Raw genomic sequence first — 22,345 nt, forward strand, 5'->3', positions numbered from 1 at the left:
AGGTTTTATTCAACCAACGTTAGTTAACTGTTTAGTTATCATGATTTAACAATTAACTATTAAATATTATTTTGTTTATTGTTAATTTATGAATACATTATGGTTCAATGTTAATTCATACCTGTTCATACACTACAAACGTTTCGGTAGAGTACGATTTTTATTTAAATAATATTTAGCAAGAATACAATACATTAATCAAAAGTGACATTTACACTGTTACAAAAGATTTTTGAACTTTAAATTTCTCCAATAATCTTGAAAAAAGTATGACGGTTTCCATAAGAATATTAACACTGATAAAAAGGAGAATTTATTTCTTGAACACCAAATCAGCCTATTAGAATGACTTCTGAAGGATCATGTGACACAAAAAATTCAACTGTCATTAATTGTTATTTTTAATAGTAATAATGTTTCACGATATTACTGTTTCTGTTGTATTTTTGACCAAATAAAAAAAGCTTTGGTGAGCATAAGATATTTCTTTAAAAAAAAAAAGAAAATCTGACCAACACCAAACTTTGGAATTGAAACTAACATGAATTAATAATATTAAATTAACAATTATTATTAACAATATCTCAGTAAACAAATTTCAAATAAACAGATTAATAAATGCTGTAAAAAAACATTTGCATTCAACGGTAGTGTACACTTTCCTTTCAGTTACATCACCTACTTAATATTCATGAGCCAAACTAATCAGGTTTATAATGTGCCCTGCCACTTTAAAGATAATTCTTATGCCCTTGGCCCTCAAAGTCATACATTTATCAAGATCTTGAATTAATAATTGATCAAAAAATGATTATTATTCAAAAATTATCATTCAAAAAAGAATTGGTTAATCAATCATTTAAAACTGTTTTTTTTTTTTTTACCTGAGCCTGTTGCAGGATTCCCACCATGATAAGAGAGAAGAGGAAATAGGGAATGTGGAAAACAGAGAAATCGTTATATGCCATGTATTAGCAACTTCCAAAACCATTTACACTGTGTAAAGTAAGCAAGCAATCTATAATGATCTAAACGCTAAGATGCACAAACAACGTCCCATGATTATATCAACATATTAGTAAACCTCATTGCATTGCATTAAAAAAACATGCCATTCCGTTTGGTCCTTTGATTAAAAATTTACAGCACCCTGGTAATGAATCATTTAAACAAGACAAGCACATATTCATTAAATAAATATAACAGGGTCCCTGCATACCTGATTAACATGGTCCAGTTTGGGGCACGGCCTGCCACCATTATAAGGTTTCTCCCGAAGCCACTTGGACCGTACTTTAACTCCACTGCCGCAGGACTTGCTGCAACGGGACCAGTTTGACCACTCGCTGAGCTTACAGTCAGATGGACAGGGGATGATACACGCTTCCTCTATGTAACCTATGAGAGGTATGAGCGAGTTGAGTGAAACCGAGTGTTTCTATTGAGTCAAACAAACATGATACAGTTTTGATGCTGGTTACTGCAGTTAGTCTAATACATTGTGACAGGTGAAAAAGCATCGAGTGTATATGTTAAAGCAGCGTTAAGGTCAAGGTTATGGCATTTGCACTGATATGGTCTGCTGACGTTTTATTTTACATCACAACTTGCAAAGGTCATGGTTTCATTCTGTAAATTCTTGAAGGGGAAAGATGCATGAAACAGTGCTGGAAAATTTCAGAGGACGATTCCAAAAGCAACTTTTAAGCATTCCAGGTCGAGTGAAATACTTGAATCTGAAATACAATATCTGATTGAAAATGGTCGACTGGTGTCGACTAAAATTTAGCTGCATTAGCTAAACAAACTATTTGAAGGTTGTTATTAAAAAGCAAAGAAATAAGTGCCACTTACACAACAAATGATCAAAAATAATAATGATATTATTTTATACATTATATTTTACATTGCTGGACTTGAAGATTATTTAAAGACATTATTGTGGTAAATAATTTAACAAAACTTGATTTCTAAAGCTAAAATTGGCTTTAGAAAAATACAAGCGATTTAAAGCTTGAATTTCTCCTATGAAATGAAAATAAAGGTAACTGAAAAACCTTAATTTTAGATAAAATAATGAAAATCCATTTTAAAATTTAAATTAATAAAATGAAATGTAAATTTTAATAAAAAAGTTTAAATTAACACAATTAAGTCAAGTCACCTTTAGTTATATATTGTAAACCAAACAGATTGTTGCAAAGCTAATTATTAGTTGTTAAATTAAAATATTGTTCATATTTTTTGTTAAATATCTTAGTATTGTTAAACACCCTCTCATATACTCTCATACACAGTTTTTGTGTTACACGATCTGTTTTTATTAATAAATTGGACAACACAAGAAAACTCTTATACCGTATGCAGTCTTGAATAAATACTCATCCAAGAAAAAGAAAAGGTCTAAATATCTGTAACACACATCCATAATAAAGAAAGTTCTCATAGTTGGATTAAACACCCTCGACACACACAAATTGCCTCAGGCAACATGTCAATTTGACAGCCTCACAAAATGGCAACCATGGTTCAAATGGTGAGAGTACGGGCTCTGATTGGAGTGAGGGATGTCTCAGAGGCAGCGGGGAGAGAAAGAGAGGAGGCAGCGAGAGAGAGAGATACACCCTGCCTCTGTCAGCACACCTACACTCTGGGGATGCCGAGTCTTTGAGCCACTCACGGGCCTCCAGCTGAGAGCGTACAATCCATACTAGAGGATTGTGACTCATAAAGAGAGAGGCCTTAACGTCACAGAGCTCCTGCATTGCCCACAACATCCCACATGCTTTGATCTAATGCTGTAGTTTGCCACAGTCTAATCTCGGGCTCAGAGGAAAGGATTGCCAAATGCTCATTTCTAAGCACCTTGCTCCAGGAGGAGGTGAAAGGTGCCCAAATGGTATTAGACTATGAAAACAAGTGCATTTTCCAACAGACATTTCGAGAGTAGTCATAATCAAAATAGAACATTTTGAATAATTTCCCAAATATTTATCCCAGATTAAATATAAAACAATGAATTTATTTAATTAATTTAGCATTTATTGTATTCGTCATAGGAAATGTTACTTTTGTAAAATTTGATTATTTATTTGCAAGATTTATTACATTATTATTTTGTACAATTATTAGAATCAATTAGTACACAATTACCATAGCACACCTGTTGGTAATAGATAGGTGCATAGGACGAAGGATAACCAAATCTAAAAATCTCAACAAACAAAAGGAAATCCTGCACACTATCCTTTTAGGATAGGATAGTGTGCGGGATTTCATTTTGTTTGTTAAAATGATTAGAATAAAACAAAAATTAAATAAATATTTTAGTATTTGTATTATTTTGTTAGATACAATTGTAAAAAGAGAAAACCAATAATTTGGTTGATAATTTTTGGATGATTTGGAAAAAAATATTTCACAGCAACACTGGCTTAACCAATGATGTGAGTTTGGGGGCATCACTATTTGTTGGTCCATTGGCATATAGGAAAGTGTTAACAAAACCTGTTTGCGTTAATCATTTTTGTTTGGTGACACTAGTGATGCAGAAATGACATTTCATGTTTTTTCACCCACCGTGACTGTTGCAGCGGGATGTCTCCACGAGGCGGTTATCCTGGTCGTAGCACACCATGGCTTGAAACCGGTAACCCTGGCCACACTCCTTGATATCCCCTTGCACTTTCATACCCAACAGGCCCTCTACACGTCCACCCTCCGGAAGGATGCAGTCGGACCAGTTCCCTACAGGCTGGGCGTTGTACTTGTTGCAGGGGCAGTACTGGGTTTCGCTCAGAGGATACATCTGTGTGTTTTTACATTGTTCTCTCTTTTTGCTTTTACCTGTACCCAAACAAATAAAAGATCACACAAACATACAATCCTTAGATCGAAAGTTAGAAGGTCGTGTTATCCATTTCAAAATGCTTTCATGTTTATAGAAATAAATCCTTTGTAATAATATGATACAGTATGCACTGTTAATAGAAATCATCCTGTAATGGTCTCTTGCTCATTTGGTCAAAACACACTGAATAAGTAGACTTATCCAAATTTAAAGACCTTATCTCATGTAATCCCTTAGCAAAGTTGCTTGACTTATAGCAGGTGTTGCAAAGAGCAAATAGGTATTTGGCGCGCGCGCGCGCACACACACACACACACACACACACACACACACACACACACACACACACACACACACACACACACACACACACACACACACACACACACACACACACACACACACACACACACTATTTTGTTAAACTCTAAATAACTGGCTAAGCTTCTCAGGACACTTTATACTAAAGATTATACTAAGCCACATTTCTGGCAGGTGCGGTTAGGCATATGCATCTAGCAGAAAGCAATTTGTAAAACTATTTGAAACACTTCCTCAGGTTAATCAATCATCCTCATGACTGGACAGATGTTCTTGAATTTGTCCTTACCAGTGTTAAACAATACACACATAGATATAACAAATCACTGCGGACAGGATGTGCTGCAGTGTTTCCCAACCACGATCATGGAGGCCGCCCAACAATGCACATTTTGCATGTCTCCCTAATCAAATTCAAATTCAAATAATCATCTTATCAGTGGAGACTCCTAGACCTGAAATAGGCGTGTCAGATAAAGGAGACATGCAAAATGTGCAGTGTTGGGGAGGCCTCCAGGAATGTGGTTTGGGAAACACTGTGCTAGGGGATTCACAGAAATATGATAACTAAATGTATAAATTGTACACATTTTTGTATTTCAAGACTTAAATCTGCATATAGTTCTATGAAAATGTACATACATACATTTAAAAGTAGTATCACCCCTCCCTTTAATGATTTAATACATTATATTTGAATTAAATTGTTATGTAATAATTCATATTTTTTACCCAAGTAATATTTTAAGAATTAGCTTTGGTTTTAGTACAATGACAATATGAAAGCCAATATATACACACACGCACACTCACACACAGATGTACATAAATGTGTGTGTGTGTGTGTGTGTGTGTGTGTATCTATGTATGTATGTATGTATGTATGTATGTATATATATATATATATGTATATGTATATATATATATATATATATATATATATATATATATATATATATATATATATATATATATATATATATATATATATATATATAATTTAAAAATATATACTGTATTGTATATGCAAAATGCAGCCTTGGTGACTTAGTATGCTCTTATGATTAATATTAAAGAAATCTTACCTACTGCAAACTTTTAAAAAGCAGTGTATAATATATTCATAATAAATTAAATGACAAAAATGTATCTGAAAGAATTTTTAATTAAATGTTGTGCATTATACAGTAATCTAGTATAGTAGCAAGCAACATTAGTGAGGAAAGTCAGTTTGAGGACTTTGCATCAGGAAGTTAATATTAGACATGCTGATCCAGCACTTACCAACAAGAGTCCTTTTTCTGGTTCGGACACCCACACAATCAGCGGCGCAGGATGAGAATTTGGACCAGGTGGTCAGCTGGCAGTCATCCTGGCATGGAAGCTGGCAGGATTGAGTGAGTTGAGGCATAGGACCGGCAAACTTGAGACATGCTGCAACGTCTGCAGGTCCACCATCCAACTTCTTACACGAGACGGCTGAGAGAGAAAAGAAGAAAGAGATCATAAATTGCTGACAGTATGCCAGAAAAAAGAAACAAAACTAAAAAAAAAACAGCAACAAAAAAAAGTACTTCCCTGGGTTAACACTGATAAATATCAGCCCAGTCTCACCTATAAAGCCACACATACTGAATAAAGATAAGCATCTTGTGATGGATTACACGAGAGGGCGGTTAAATGCCTATTGACTTGAGTAGCTGGATCCAGATTTATATCATTGAATGAGGGTGAAAGCTATTGTATTGGATTGCTTCTTCAGTCATGCTGGCCTATTGAGGGATACTATTACAGGTAATGGTTGTTAATGTAAGCAGTGCTGAGAAGTTGATATCTAAAGAAGCTTTTACTATATGTGATTTTAAGAACTAACAAACCTTTTCTTTCACTCAAAGACCAAAATATGCTAACACCATCATTTTTATAAGCAAGATACTTTGATTTTCTTTGAATAAAGTCTAACATTTTAAAATACTTGTATGACAGTAGAACCTTCCATACACGGTAAATGCATCTCTATCAGAGATATCACATGCTTAAATAGTAGGAAAACCCACTCTCTCGGGGTCTATAGAAGATAAGACTCTCATCTTTCATTTTCAAATACGTTTTTTCAATCACACCGCAGTAATGGCCTGCATTTGAACCCTGAAAGGGTTTACTGGTGAGAGTTAGAGCAAAGGGCTGAGCTTCTGACTGCTTCAGAGAGCTTCCCGAACCTCTTAAAGATCATTCCGTTTAAATCCAGAAGCATTTGCACAAACCTTTGATGCTAAACACTCAGTCACAGATCAAATTACCACCAATATCATGCATTTAGCATGCGTTTAACTATCTACCCATCTGCAAAGTAAAGCACTGCTACAAGCACAGGCACAGTTATTTTACAAAAGATGTTGCATGAAAGATGTTGCATGAAAGATGTTGCATCTCAGTAGGCAGTTTTAAGTTGATAATGAGGGTTTTTCTGTACCTCTAGCCTGTAGTCCTGGTCCACATGTCTCCTGTGCTCCAGGACTGTCCTGGCGAATGGTCCAGGGCACCAACTGACACCTGCGCCACTTGTGGGTTTTCCACCTATCCCATAGATATATATATATAGGTACATTTTAATACAAGACAAGACACCTTTATTCATATAGCGCTTTTTACAATGACGATTGTTTCAAAGCAGCTTTACAGTGTTAAACAGGAAAATAATGCAACAGAATTTGATTTGGCTGTACAGCCGCTCTGGAGAAAACGGTGATGTTTCTGCCCTGATGATTCAACTCAGTTCAATTATCATATAGTGTCAATGCGGGCAGATCAGTAATTCAGTTGAAAATTGATTTCAATACTTAGTTGAATATTAAGTTTTATATATATAAATGACATATAAATAGAAAGTATTCATTTTAATTTGTAATAATAGTTTATAATATTAAAGTTTTTACTGTTTTTAACAGTGTAAAAAATACAGTAAAACGTTATTTTATATATATATATATATATATATATATATATATATATATATATATATATATATATATATATATATATATATATATACACACACACACACACAATGTTTTAATATTTTGGGATCAGTAAGATTTTTTTTAAATAAATGAACTAAATGAAAAGAATTAAATTCTTTAAGGTTTCATAAACTGATGCATTAAAATGCATAAAACTTATAAATATATAACTTAAATATATAAATACATATATATTTATGTTTTTATTTATATATATTTTTTTCTATACTAAAATTAAAAATTAAATATAATACACATAATACATAATAATATAGTGATATGATGGTAAAGTAATAATAGTAAGTTAAGTAATAAATACAATTTTGGAATTTATAATTGCACTTTGTTTAACTTTTGATTAGTTTTATCAAATGTGTTTACTAAAATTGCAACCCGAGGTATTGTGTTCACCTGTAGCCTGGACAGACAGACGAGGCATCGCATTCCTTCTCCTGGAAGAGCACTTCTGGACAGTCCTGGCCCCCGTTAGCCGGAAGCTGAATGATAATGCGTTTCCTTGATTGCTTCTTTTTGATGGTAGCACCTGGAAAGAATTAAATTGTCATGAATAAATAAGGAAAATATTGCAAAAGCAACACTTCCACTGTACAATCCCATCGGTTCATTAGTCTCTGTATGACTGTGTTGCATATAACAACGGTTTCAGCCAACCTTATATTCCAGATACCATCTGCTTTTTGGTTTGATGACTTAAATACCTTTCTAATAAACTTGATTCAGTAATTGTTCTTACTGAAGTTCTCCACTGGGTGAAGACTTCTTTATATAGGTGCAATATGTGCATCTAATTATTCATTATTTCCATAGAACTTCAGTAAAAACAAGGGTAGTTCTCTTTGTACATTGTAAGAGTGTAATATTCACTGGAAAAAATATTTTTACAAGAAATGAAATGCTTGTTTTCTTAATTTAACAATCTGCTCATTCAGATATTGGCGGCTTATTATAATACTTATTCTGGTTCCTATAGGCAGGGTTGCCAAGCAACAACACCTCTTTATATTATTGATAGAGAGCTATTGTGGTAACAAAGAATCTGTTTCTTAACACTTCTGACAGAAAGCTGAAAGTTGCCAATATCTACTGATGTCAAAAAAAGACAACTTCAGCCTTTGAGAAACAGTTTTCTATTCTTCTTTAGTTCAAGAGATGCATCAGAAGTTTTAAAGTATTTGTAAGTTTTACACATGTGTGTTTAAAAGCAGAACAGCACCTGTCTGACATGTGGAAGGGCAGGGTGTCCAATCACTGTACGGAGTGACCATACAGTCTCTCTTGCAGGGCAGAAGACACGGTCTTACAGTCTCGGGACGCAGACTCTCAGGACATCTACACATAAACACATTAAAAACAGGATGTACAGATGCTCTTTAGAAGAATCACAGTATGTTCTTTGGATCATCTTAAATGCATTCAATTTTAAAGACATTCATAATGTTACAAAACAATTCAAAATATTTCAATCAATTCAATCTATTTGTTAAATGCTGTAATATAGTGGTTTCCACAAAAATATTAAGCAGCTCTTTTTAAAATTGATAAGAAATGTTTTGTGAGCATCAAATCAGCATATTAGAATTGTAATAATATTTCACAATATTACAGTTTTAGATCTTTAGGTCTTACTGAGCATAAGAGACTTTTAAAACATTTGATAATCTTACTGATCCCCAACCTGTGGTAGGTAAAGTATATAAATAGCTAATAATATCCCTCTAATATTGCATTTTTGTTTTGATTATACGTATGTCTTTGTATATACAATACTTGTTTGTCCATCCCCTTCCTTATCCGTGCATCACACCAATATCCTTTCTCCTTTCACATGAAACCCCATAACGATCAGCATGCGGCTCACGTGTGTATATCTGTGTGTGTATATGAATGTGTAGATCAGTGGGTAAAGCCCAGCACATGAATAACCCCGGGAAGAAAGCAGGTCTCATTTCCATTGCCAGCATGGGGTCCCTGAGCTACAGCCTGTTTCCACAGCCACTGACAGAATAATGCTGCTATTAAACTGAATAAATAAACACATCATTTATTTTCCCAGTAGACGCCTTCAGGGAAAGACCAAATCCAGATTCTTAAAACTACCGACTGAGAGCTCATCAACCTAAAGTCTCTATCTGTCAATAAAGATCAAGCGGGAGACCTCAAGATTGAGCTTTGTAAAAAGAATACATAATCTGCTACTTTAATGTCTGCTCCAACAGACGGCAATAAAAAAAGAATGTCTATGACCCGAATTGACACTTTTTTTAGACAAATAAAGGCAATTAGTAAATATGTATGAGGATCTAATTATAGTTTAAACTGCTTAATAATTAGAAGAGAAAAAAAGCAATAAGTGAGCTCTGTTGTATTTTGTGAGGAATATATATTTAAAAATATTATAGAAATGAATGAAAGTATATACCGTAATATAATATAATATAATATAATATAATATAATTAATATAATATGATTTATATAATATGATTTATATAATATAATATGATTTATATAATGAATCACCTAAAACTCTTGAAAACATAAAAACAACATTCTATGACACAAAAACAGCTAAATTATAGCAAGTTTGCTCCTCCACCACTGATACTCGCTGTGAGAAATGCTGCCAGTATAGATCCAGCAGAAACCAGTGCAGTGATACAAATTGTAAAACTGTTGTATTGTAAAAATGTAATATTAATAAAATATTGCATCTCTAAAAAAGGCTCAAGATTCGAGAACCAGAAATAACTGGTGTATATAATATAATATAATATAATATAATATAATATAATATAATATAATATAATATAATATAATATAATATAATATAATATAATATAATATATAATATAATATAATATAATTAATATAATATAATATAATATAATATAATATAATATAATATAATATAATTAATATAATATAATTATAATATAATATAATTATAATATAATATAATATAATATAATATAATATAATTATAATATAATAATTATAATATAATATAATATAAATATATTTTACACAATTTAAGTAGCTCAATATACTTTATATACTCCTGTTTTTTTAATGTACAATATAAATTATATGAAATAATAATACAAATAATACAATACCATAAATGAAACGCATGATATTTATAGAACAAATTTTAAAAAACATACTTTTTAGGAGGCACCTGGCCCACATTGACCCGGACACAAATGACTTTGCGCGTCTGCATGCCGACCGAGCAGAACGCCTCATTAGTGCCGACTCCTGCTCTGGCGCGGCTGAGCGAGCTGTTGGCAGACGGAACGGAGGTGTCCTCTATACACTGACCCCAGGGCCCCGTCTGCCAGTGGTACACAGTGCAGGGATGATCATTGCAGTTTCGCACCTCCTGCAAGGTGCTGCTGTTGGGGCACTGACTCCCACCTAGAAGATAAAAGGGTCAAGTGTTACTACCCAAACTGTAAAAATAATCTGTAATATAATACACAGGGAATTAGACTCTATTACAAATATATACAAATGTAATATCTATCTATCTATCTATCTATCTATCTATCTATCTATCTATCTATCTATCTATCTATCTATCTATCTATCTATCTATCTATCTATCTATCTATCTATCTATCTATATCTATCTATCTATCTATCTATCTATCTATCTATCTATATCTATCTATCTATCTATCTATCTATCTATCTATCTATCTATCTATCTATCTATCTATCTATCTATCTATCTCTCCATCCATCCATCCATCCATCCATCCATCCATCCATCCATCCATCCATCCATCTACCTGTCAGCTAAAAGTTGGCCTAATGAGTGTCCTGATAAAATTTGAATGAGTCTATGTAAGATGCTACCAATCATTCCCGTTAGGATGAGTGTTTCTCTGGTTTTCTTTATAACCTGCAGTCCCGCGAAGCACCAGAATCCCCACGGAGCGGTCAGCCATTATCTCAGAGGTGCGTATTAACAACCGCACACCGATCGATGAGAAAATGGTAAACCAGTGAATGAGAAAAATGAACAAACCATGCATCAAAGCAGTTCTCCTTGTTCAAGACCACCAGGAATAATGAATAATTGACTCATCATTTGTAGCAATGCAACGCAGAGTCCTTCAGCTCATTTATAAAAAGGTTATGGACTATTATCACACACTTCATTAAACACGTGAGAACCATTAGAAAACGCTTGCCGCCAGCAGCTATGAACAGCTACCATAATGGCCCTGAAATAGAGAACAAACTCTTCAGAGTAACAAAAGGAGGGTTATTTGACATCCCAAGCATTTCATAGTAGACAGGGCACGCCAGGGCAGTGCATTAGCAGAGCTTCAAAAAGCTGCGCCAGAATCACATTGTTTCAAATGGGGATTAACACTCCCTCCGGTTGTTTATTGACCTGTGACTCAGATGGAGACTAATCCTTTGTACAATTATAAAAGTGAGTCTGTGCACAGCTCAGAGTAATTGCATGTTCTTGGTCCATCTCTGCACCATTAAGAACAGCAGTTCATGTCGCAGCTCCAGCCGTCAACATTTCATTTTGTGTTAATCTTCATTTGATGTAGAACGCAGTGATGCCTTCATGACATCCTTAAGAAGTGGTAAATTTGAAATAGTCAAGCCCTTCACTTAGACAGAACAAATGTGTGGTGCATTTGTAATCGTGCATGTATAACCATTAATTTTTTAACATTCCATTAAAATTTCATCTTGGTATACTCACTATTTTCCAGGACATTGACCAGGGGTCAGTGCCTTGCAATGGTGATACTGCTCAGTCTGTGATCTGTGAACCTCACAGTGAGGTGTCAATGCCATTCAGCTTTACATCCAAAGTTGCAAATTTAACTTTTGCGCAAAACAGGAAAATCGCATAACAACAACTACCACTTTGACACTGCAATGTAAATTAATTTTAAAATAAATTAAATTAAAATTAAATTTCAGTTCCTACCGAGACAGTGTTCTTCCTGTTCATTCTTCATGCTCAACATGGACAGCAAAATGACCAGTGCTACATATGCCATTCTCACTATCATCTCATATAGAGGCAGATGGTAAACAGAACAGGATCTACTAAACTTCATGCTACTGTCAGCACACACCTGCTTTCTCAGACGCTTGTCATCAATTTGGTGCACCGTCTCCTGCATCGTTTGAAGGCTAAAAGACGACCACAGCACGTAGCACAATTCGCCACAGGGCAGAATGCTTCGTTGCACATATGTGGCCACACATTTGGGCTTAATCTGTAATATATAAAGCACCCCACTCCACAGATGCACCAAACGCACTGCCTTTGATTCTAGCACTAGAATGACCATAAAAATTATGTGATGTTGAAGCAAACCAGGACGATTTGCTCTCAGTTAGCAGTGCAAGACCTGTTCCCTCAAGCTGGATATTTGTGGAAATGGATTTCTGGCCGGTGAGTGGAAGAGGGAAGGAAGAGGTTTTAGCCCAAAGCAACCACTTATCCATCAGTCTATTACACATCAGATACACTCTTACAGCCTGAGCTCACCTGAGGATTGAATCACTTAACACTCAGAGAACCTTATTACCTTGTTATGGGCGGCTTTTTTAGTCTGCATACATGGAAGAAAGTTAAACTAATATAAGGGAGGTACATGCGGTAAGATATTCAGAATCTGCTACATGCCTACTTGAACATCTGCATGGATAACAAATGCACAACCGTAGAAAGTCAATCTAGTGATTATATTTAAGAGAGTAGCATTCTTTGCAGAGACCTTAATAATAATAATAATAATAATAATAATAATAATAATAATAATAATAATAATAATAATAATGCATTTTATTTAATGGTGCCTTTCATGACACCCAAGGTCACCTCACAATAAAAATACAGATCACTACACTCCGCATATATAGAAAAAGTGCAGTCAAGGCTCAATAAAACACATTATAAAAAACCCTGTATAAAAAGATATGTCTTAAGACGTTTTAAAAGTCAATAAACTATCACTGTTACGAACATCAAGAGGAAGAGCGTTCCATAAGCGGGGGGCAGCCTAAAGCCCCGTTTCCACCACAGGAACTTTACCCAGGAACCAGCTTTGGGTTGTACTCGGTGTGTTTAGACCGCAGGAACCAGGGTCTAAATGAAGTTCCGGGTAAATATTTCCCCCTCCAAACGGCCCTGCTCGCGAGGTAGTACTTTTTCAAAGTTCAGGAACTTTCGAGGTCGGGACTTGGGCGCAGAACATGCTGATTGGTTCAGCATTTTATTTCAACGCCATTTTTTAAAGTCTTTTGCGAGGTTCGGTCTACGTTCAGTAAATATCAGAGTCTTGCTCTCTGATGGCGCACGTTTGTCTCAGCCATCTCACGTGCAATGTCCGTATAGCTGATAATAATACATTGTCATTTTAAATCTAGCTTTACAAGCTTTCTGAATATGCTGCATGCTGCTGAATCTGCATATTAGTGCTCTTTTCTGTCGTTGTTAATTACCTCTTAGTAAACCTATACATAACCAGCAAAAGCAGCACAGCTTGAATCTCTTCCATACTCGTTATTAATTTGTTTACAGTCTATATTTTTCACCATGTAAATGACCTGACTGATTACTTTTAACTGTGCGTCCTTACATGACGTGACAGCGCACGCCGCACTCATGTTAACAAGAGAGGAAAGCTTATTTTAATTTAGCTTTTTTTGAGGGGTAAACTTTTTATTTCGTAAGTTATGAAGATAATTTTGGAATAAGGACACAGCGTATATTGCCCCAGGCAGGTTTTACTTTAACTGCGCCTGACAGAAGAATTTTTTTTTTTTCTGAGATGATTATTACACAACAGATAAATTGCTTATATAATACTGTATTAGTCCTGGTGGCCGTTAAGAGTTGCTATGGCTACATTTAACACATTCCAGCTGCTGGAGAAAACAGCGTTGATATTTTTGATGCGGCAGACAGACTGCATGTGACAAAATGATTGCGACTGAAAGTCATCACATGTAAACACCAGATCGGTTTAGATAACGTCTCACGTAAACAGTCCACTAAATCTTTTAATCGGTACACACAAAAATGATTACTGTCCGTCACTGACTTGGAGGAGCAGTTGCGTGCAGTCCTACATCACCGGACTAATTTGCCTAATCTTCTCGGAACTTTAGATCGCGGTGGAAACGCAGACAGTTGCAGGTCTGGGGGGGGGAGAAAAGTTCCTGTAAAAAAGTTCCTGGTACAAATGGTTCCGGGTAATTTTGGTGGAAACGGGGCTCAACTAAATGATCTGGCACCATTGGTTGTTAGTCGAATCTGAGGTACCACAAGAGAAATTGAAGATGAAGATCTGAGAGCATGGGATGGAGTGTAAACATGGAGAAGTTGAGTAAGGTATTGGGGTGCAATATTATGAAGTGATCAAGATCTTAAATTAGCAAAACACCTAATCTAGATGATCCAATACTTAATTAAAATATTAATCACAAAAAGGACTATAATGTGCATTAAATAAAGCATTGCTTTATGGTAAAATAGAAAAACTGGATGATGCAGGTCAAAAAATTTTAAACCAATCGAGCCCCTGTGACCTGATGTCAAAATTGCTGAATAAATTCTCTAAACTAAATAAAATATCATTTAGAAGAATCACATACTGTATGTGAATCGATGGTAATGAATTCTAAAACTTCTCAATGTTGCACTTGCACCAAACTTCTTTTGGTTAGTCATTTAAATTAAATGTTCAAATGATTATGTATATATCTTCCTGACCACAAACTTTGAACCTTACAATATTATTCAGAAATATGTTTGAACTGATCATAAATTTTATAAATTTATTCTTAAAATTCATGATTCATGAATTTTTATGAATAACTTCTTACTGTTCCATCAAAAAAGCCTGTGATATCATAAAGATGCATAATTAAATAACTTCCATGTAAAAGTCTCATAAACAAAGACAGCAATGTGCATACCATGTAGTAACATACTAAGGTACATCATTGTCAAGTATAAAAGTTAGATAATGGTAAAAACCCTACCGTCGCCTGCGTTGTAGGCCAGAATGGAGCGTGCTCTGGTCTGCTTGCCCTCGGTGTTCTTCCCTGAGCAGGTGTTGGAACACAGAGACCAGGAAGTCCAGGGACTGAGCACACAGTCTTTGGGGCAAGGCACCTCACACAGGACAGGCATGGGAAGGATGGCATCGCGGCACAGCTGCCGGTCCACATATTCACCTGGAAACAGCAAAACACATGGTCTGTTATAATCTCGCATGCATCCTAAATAAGGATCCCTATGGACTAGAAAACATTTTGTGGAAGCTGATATGGAACCAAATGAATATGATAGGGCAAACTGGAACAAATTAGAAACCACAATGATAGGGCAAACCGTAATAAAATTTGTATCCACAAAGAAACATACCAACAGGTTTCAAAAAGGGAAAAGCAAAGTGAAACTTCACTCATTTGAAGAGTTTTAAATTGTGTGAACATCAATACAACATCAATACAAATCTAACCACAGAGAGAATTCACACTGTGCATGTGATCCAATGCCAAGTGCTGTCTGTCATCTCTACTCCATTCCAGACTGTGCACATAAACACTAAGTAAAAAACACCCACTGTACTCCTTTACACATAAACGGCCAGATTTACTAAACAGGACAAATTAGCGTGAGAGCGCAATTACATAAAAAAAAGATGAAGATGAAGGGAGTGGAAAGTCCTGCGTGTGATCTACTGACGACTAGCAAATTAAAGTACAGACGTAGCCGGATCATTTCCATAATGACCAATGCAATCTACTAGCATCTGGTTTAATACGTGCTTTTTTGGGGGTGGTAATGGTGCAAACACCAATAAAATGACGAGCGCAAACCTTACTAAATCACCTTGCATGATTCATTTAAATACTCACCATAAATTTTGCGTCTGAAAGGCAAACTCCAACACATGCATATGCAATAAGGTCAATCGCAAAAATAACGCTGTTCACGTCTTTTCATCGCCGATAGTAGTTTTTTAAAACCAAAAGAGGGTTTGCACTAGCGCAAGCTGTTAGTAAATCTGGTGCTAGCACCCTGCATATACAGTAGAATATGTATGCACAAACAGGGCCATTGATCAAATAAAAAGGAATCTAGACTACATTTATAAGGCTGTCCACATCCAAAATGCCCCCATCCACCTTATTTTGCAACGCAAAAAGAAGCTATTTTTTGAATGTGCTAGATATCCAATTCATTAGCACCTATATGTAAACAATTAAGAATAAAAAAGTGGCATAAAGGGGAAAACTACTTGCACTATAAACCTGTGTGTTTATGATTATGATAATGAAATTAAAATAATATGATCACAATTAAAAGTTTGCAATTTAAACCAGTATAACAGACTGTGGCAGAAAGAGAAGATGGTCCTAAGGTGTTTCCAATTATTAAAACAAAATTCTAACTAATTTAGCTACTGCAACTATGTAACATGAACACTATGATAGTTTTTTTTGTGTTTTATGCTCTTTTGTGTACTTGAGGGGATCAAGTTTTCATAAACGAAACAAACTAAACGAAAAATAGCCAAATAAAAAAGCAACAAAACAAAACAAAGCAAAATCTAACTAAATCAGAAAAAACTAAAAGCAAAGCTAACAAAATGTTACAAAACAAAACAACAAAGCAATGCAAAACGATCATAAAAAACCCCAAAGAAAAATTAATCCATTAAAAAACAAAACAAACTAAACAAAAAAGCAAAAACATAGTTTGCTCATATAGAGGTCATCTGAAAGACCTAGTTTTGGACACCAACCCCATGTGGATCACCCGCCCCTGTATCGATCGGTGAACCCCACCCCTGAAAAAGAGCCCAAAGTGACAGAGAACCCACTGAGTCAGATGACACTGCATGACCCCATGGGACACAACAGATCTATTCTCATCAGCACCAGACAACAGGAATCAATAATCGAGAGAAGAAGGGAGGCACTAGGGGACAATGAGGAGTGAGAGTTGAGACTGGGGGTGGGAAAGAGTTAGACTTCCTCACACCGCTGCCTGGCACTGATACACATCCAAGAGGAAGCATTTCACACCAGGAAAAAATCATTACAGTCCATTACAGACATTCGTTTGCCTTTTTAGAGGTTTAATTTGAAAAACAAGACGATCTTAATACTCTAAAATACACCAAATCTACTCACAGCCACATATTTATACAAGATAAAATATCTATCTTAAACTGCTAGCTGTGGTTTGAAACAAAGTAACCAATCTAAGCAGTTCATTAGCTGGTTACTATTTTATTAAAAATAAAATAAAACAAAACAAAAATAAAATGTATAAAAAATATATAAAATAAAAAAAGACTAAATAAATAAATAATAAAACAAAACGTATGTGGACATAAGGCACATTTCACAAATCATTCAGGAAAAACAAATCAACTGTCCTCATGAATAACTCAGTGAGTATGCTGGAGGAAATGTAGTATCAGCTGTACGTCGGGCCCTTATACATCTCAGATGTGTTAAACCTCACCTGCGTCTGACTGTCCCCTGATGGAAAAGTACCAGACAGCATCTGACATTTCCTCTATTGAGTGCTGTCACATTCTGATGAGGCTGCATGTGACTCTTCTCAAAGTTAATGAGGGAGAGAGGGAGTTCAGCTAAATGCAGACTGACTCGGAGGGACTAACAGAGTTAATTTCATTTATATAGGCGGCTCAACACCGGTGCCAGAACAACATATTCACCATCTACCCGTCTGCGAGGCAGGACAAAGACAAAGGTGACCTTGAACAAATCATATTATTCCTCACTAGAGCAAGGTATCTGGACTTAAATGGGTCAATGTGTTGCAGCAAGCCTATGGCTAGGGAGGAACAGAGTAATGGTCAATGTTTCTTTCAGTTTTTGGATTCTGCACTTTCTTCAATGCATTAAAATACCGTAAGATATGTAAGGATATAACTGGATTAAAATGGATAATTTCTGACTTTACAGGTGTTTGATCATGCGATCTAACAGTTTTGTATTTTTCTATTTTACATTGAAAAGTATTACATTAAAACTCTTAGATTATATATGTTGGTCATTGATTGTTATGTATGAACAATAATGGCAGTATATAGGCAATATTGTAACAGTGCCTTCCCACTTTTTCAATGGCGTTGGTTCCAGAAGTATTTTTTCTCCATTAAAGCATTTTAAGCCATGAACCAAGTCAACCAGCTATGAGGTGATTCATAAGATTACAAAGTTTGATTTGAAGCAAAAACGTACTTGAAAAATACAAAGGTACAAGACTGTTTACTTAACAGCTTTAGTGAAAGAAGGAACTGCAATCCCATGAAGCATTGCAAAGAGCATAATGGAATAAAAAACTACGGAGTATAAAACTGCACATTTATATACAGCTCTGGAGTATATTAAGAGACACCTCAACATTGATTTCTCAATGTGTGTGTGTGTGTGTGTGTGTGTGTGTGTGTGTGTGTGTGTGTGTGTGTGTGTGTGTGTGTGTGTGTGTGTGTGTGTGTGTGTGTATATATATATATTAGGGATGCAACAATACAGTTAGTCCACAGTTCAATACATACCTCGGATTTTAACCACGGATTTCGATTTTCTTTTTTTATTCTATTCTTAGCTGACAGGAACAGAAAGTTATTAGTAATACTCTTTCTTAATTTTACTTAAAAGACTTGAAAAAAAAACAACCTTGCATACATTCCTAGTGTATTGTATAATATAAAATAAATATACATAAAGATTTACAGTGGCAGCTCAGAGCTGTACAGTAGCATTTCATTATGAAAATGAATGAATAAATGTAGGCTAAAATTAAAACTACGTAGTGTTCAATATAGAATATACATTGATTAAAAGCTACTGTATTATTACTTTACTCAAGCGCAATGAGTGATTTTCTCTTTTAACATCATATTAGAGGTGAACTGTCCCTTTAAGGACAAGTGTTCACAATCACTGCGCTAAGACCTGGACACATCTCACATACAGACAGATTTTACTTTCACTTTAGACATAACCGACTGTGTTAATATATGTTAACCTTGTGTGTATTTGACAGTATTAGCGCAGTAAGACTATTTAGTCCAGTACGTGTGTTTGACAGGCGTTCGGCTCAGCGCATGTAAAACGCAAATGAAATGTTTAACCATCAAGGCTTTAAAACGCGGCTAAACACCCCCTAACTTTAATGTATATGATTGGATATTTTCTCATATCAGCGCGTAGACTCACAGGCAAACAGACGAGCTACTGTAACTCAAATTGCTCAAGAAGTTCATGCTGGTTCTGATAGAAAGGTGTAAGAATAAACAATGCACTGCAGTTTGTTGCGTATATGGGGCTGCATTGCCGCAGACCACTCAGGGTGCCCATACTGACCCCTGTCCATTGCCAAAAAAAGTGTCAACAGTGGACACGTGAGCATCAGGACTGGACCATGGAGCAATGGATGAAGGTGGCCTGGTCTGGTAAATCACGTTTTCTTTTATATATATATATATAAAATATATATATATATATATATATATATATATATATATATATGTGGCAAGGGAGGCGTGGTTCAGCGAGGTCTGCAGCGGGAGAGAGAGCCTCGGGACGAGCGGTAAGTGAGTGGGTTGGACGCAGATTGATAACACCTGTATCTTGTTTTAGTAATGGCCGTGGAGAGAGAATAAAATGCCTGGAGAAACAGAAGCAGGGAAGAGAGAAAGCGACTGCTGACGCACCCCAGAGACTGAGCATTCCCGGAAGCCGGAAGGACCGTAACCCGGAAGGACCGTAACCTGGAAGTTAAAAGGTATCTGAGAGTTCTGAGAAAGTGACACTAGAGAGTGTGCACGCTTGTTGTTTTGAGTTTGAAAATAAAAGTATATATATATATATATATATATATATATATATATATATATATATATATATATATATATATATATATATATATATATATATATATATATATATATATATATATATATATATTCTTTTAGAACCTCACTGTTGCACTCAAAAAAATGTATTCTGTTTTATTTATCATTATATCATTATTTATGCAGCTTTTTTCTTCTTCTTCTACGGAATAAAGAAAGTCATACAGGTTTGAAATACATGGTTAATTAAGGCATTTGGGTCCCTAGGCAAAATCTGACCCACAAACGGCAGTCTAAATCAATAAATTACCAATTCAGTGACAAAATGAGCAGTGCTTTGCATCATATTTATACCATGCCGGGCCACTTTGACCCACATATATACTTAAGAGGAGAAAAGTTAGCTATGCATTTTAGGATTATCAGTTTCTTTAGCTAAATATTTAGTAATTTAATTAATTCAATAAGCTAAAGCTATAGAATCAGACCTGTATATTGTATAAAGTACAGTTGTTTCACATGGCATGTTAAGGAAGGCGTCACAGGGTAACTGTCTAGGAGGTTTGTGTGAGGGCCAGGGGGAAGTGGCAGTCGTCGCCGTGGTGACAGCTGAGGCACAGACAGTATGACACCTTCAGTTGGTGTGAATGGGATGCTTGATTATGAGCCTCACAAAACTGATTTACACACACACACACACACACACACACACACACACACACACACACACACACACACACACACACACACACACACACACACACACACACACACACATACACACACACATACACACACACACACACACACACACACGTACGCATGCACGCACACACACGCGCGCACACACGCACTCTGCCTCTATCTCTCTTTCACTCTCCCCCGAGTCCTCATTAGTGATGTGAATGCTGAGGTTCTGGAATGTCACAGTAATTGCCATGTCCGCGCACAGAAATTTACTGGAACAAGGAGCGAAATGTGAGGATGTAAAATACAATTACAGTGCACGCTCATAATTGATTCATTAATGCAAGCCGAGTCGTGCCGCACCTCCAGACAAGACATTAACAATAAGGAAAGAAGTCACTGAGTTGTATTTTAAAAACTGGATATTCTACCTGTCCCACATAGCCACATTAATTTAAGGTTAATTATTTTTGAAAAAGGACATTGAATGAACCTATTACTTCCATGTGTTGGAGACGGGCTTTCCACTTCGTTTGTTAAAATATTCACTCAGCTATGCTCTAGTCTCTATTATATTAAATTAATTAGATTGGATTAATCAGGTTTGTGTCAATGAATTTTGCTCCCTCATAAACCAGAGAGAAGTGTTCATCCATAAAATCCCATTAAAAATTGTTAGTACAACATAGCTGGGTCATTTCACTTCTCAAATATCTATGAAGTTGCAGGCTCTATAAATAATATCAATCAAAACCAAGACAGACAAAAGATTTTCCAGCTCTACATAATTAGATATAGAAGTGGCTTTGTACAAAAGCTTCTCAAACTGTACGAGTAAACAATGTAATAACTGTCAAGCCAATCTTAAGCAATATTAAGTCATTTGTGCTTCATGTTCTTCATGTTTGTTTGTGTATGCTACCATTCAAAAGTCTGGGGTCGGTAAGATTTTGTATTGTTTTGAAATATTACTTAATATATAGAATAGAATGTTTCCTTTCTCCCCCCCCCCCCCCCCCCTTTAATTTATGTATGTTTTACCATAGACTGTAAAAAAATATGAACGTAGTATCCGTGACGTCCCCCATAGGATTCCGATAAGCCGTTCTGAAGCTTAAAGTATGGGCGAGCTGGGCGATGCCATCTTGAGAGTGAGTCATCGCATCACTCCCGGATAACAGAAAATGGGCAAAAAGGCGGGATGTGGGTTAGGTGAAACAATGACTATAGACCGCAAATAAATGGCTATCCTCGTCACTCAAAGTAACCACGCCCTTAATTATGCAGAACTTTAAGGCTTTATAAACGAATTAGTTATCAAAAAATTCACCCCCCTCACAGTTGTCATGAAGGGCAAAATCAGCAGTATAGACCAAAACCACAATTTGTACCAGGCTGTAAACATGTTTTTTTTCTGCTGTAAAGTTGGGCATTTTAACATGGGGTTCAATGAGATTCTACTCCCTTCTGGAGCCTGCCTCTAGTGGCCAGTCGAGGAATTGCAGTTTACATTACTTCTGTATTGGCTTCAAGAGAGATCGCGGGAGGT

At 35.6% G+C, this 22,345-nt stretch overlaps 1 protein-coding gene across 1 annotated transcript in view; it reads right to left on the reverse strand.

Annotated features, from left to right (window-relative positions):
• Window positions 1–22,345, reverse strand: part of thsd7aa (thrombospondin, type I, domain containing 7Aa) — a 143,430-nt gene that overhangs the window by 34,842 nt on the left and 86,243 nt on the right. Inside the window, exons 7-14 of the mRNA XM_067426606.1 lie at window positions 15,245–15,439; window positions 10,375–10,627; window positions 8,426–8,541; window positions 7,603–7,735; window positions 6,645–6,748; window positions 5,456–5,650; window positions 3,580–3,846; window positions 1,219–1,398 (exon numbers count right to left, since the gene is read on the reverse strand). Coding sequence (XP_067282707.1) covers window positions 1,219–1,398; window positions 3,580–3,846; window positions 5,456–5,650; window positions 6,645–6,748; window positions 7,603–7,735; window positions 8,426–8,541; window positions 10,375–10,627; window positions 15,245–15,439 — 1,443 coding nt within the window. The remainder of the gene's footprint in view (window positions 1–1,218; window positions 1,399–3,579; window positions 3,847–5,455; window positions 5,651–6,644; window positions 6,749–7,602; window positions 7,736–8,425; window positions 8,542–10,374; window positions 10,628–15,244; window positions 15,440–22,345) is intronic.

Source organism: Pseudorasbora parva, chromosome 19, assembly GCF_024679245.1.
Source record: "Pseudorasbora parva isolate DD20220531a chromosome 19, ASM2467924v1, whole genome shotgun sequence".
Lineage (NCBI taxonomy): Eukaryota > Metazoa > Chordata > Actinopteri > Cypriniformes > Gobionidae > Pseudorasbora > Pseudorasbora parva.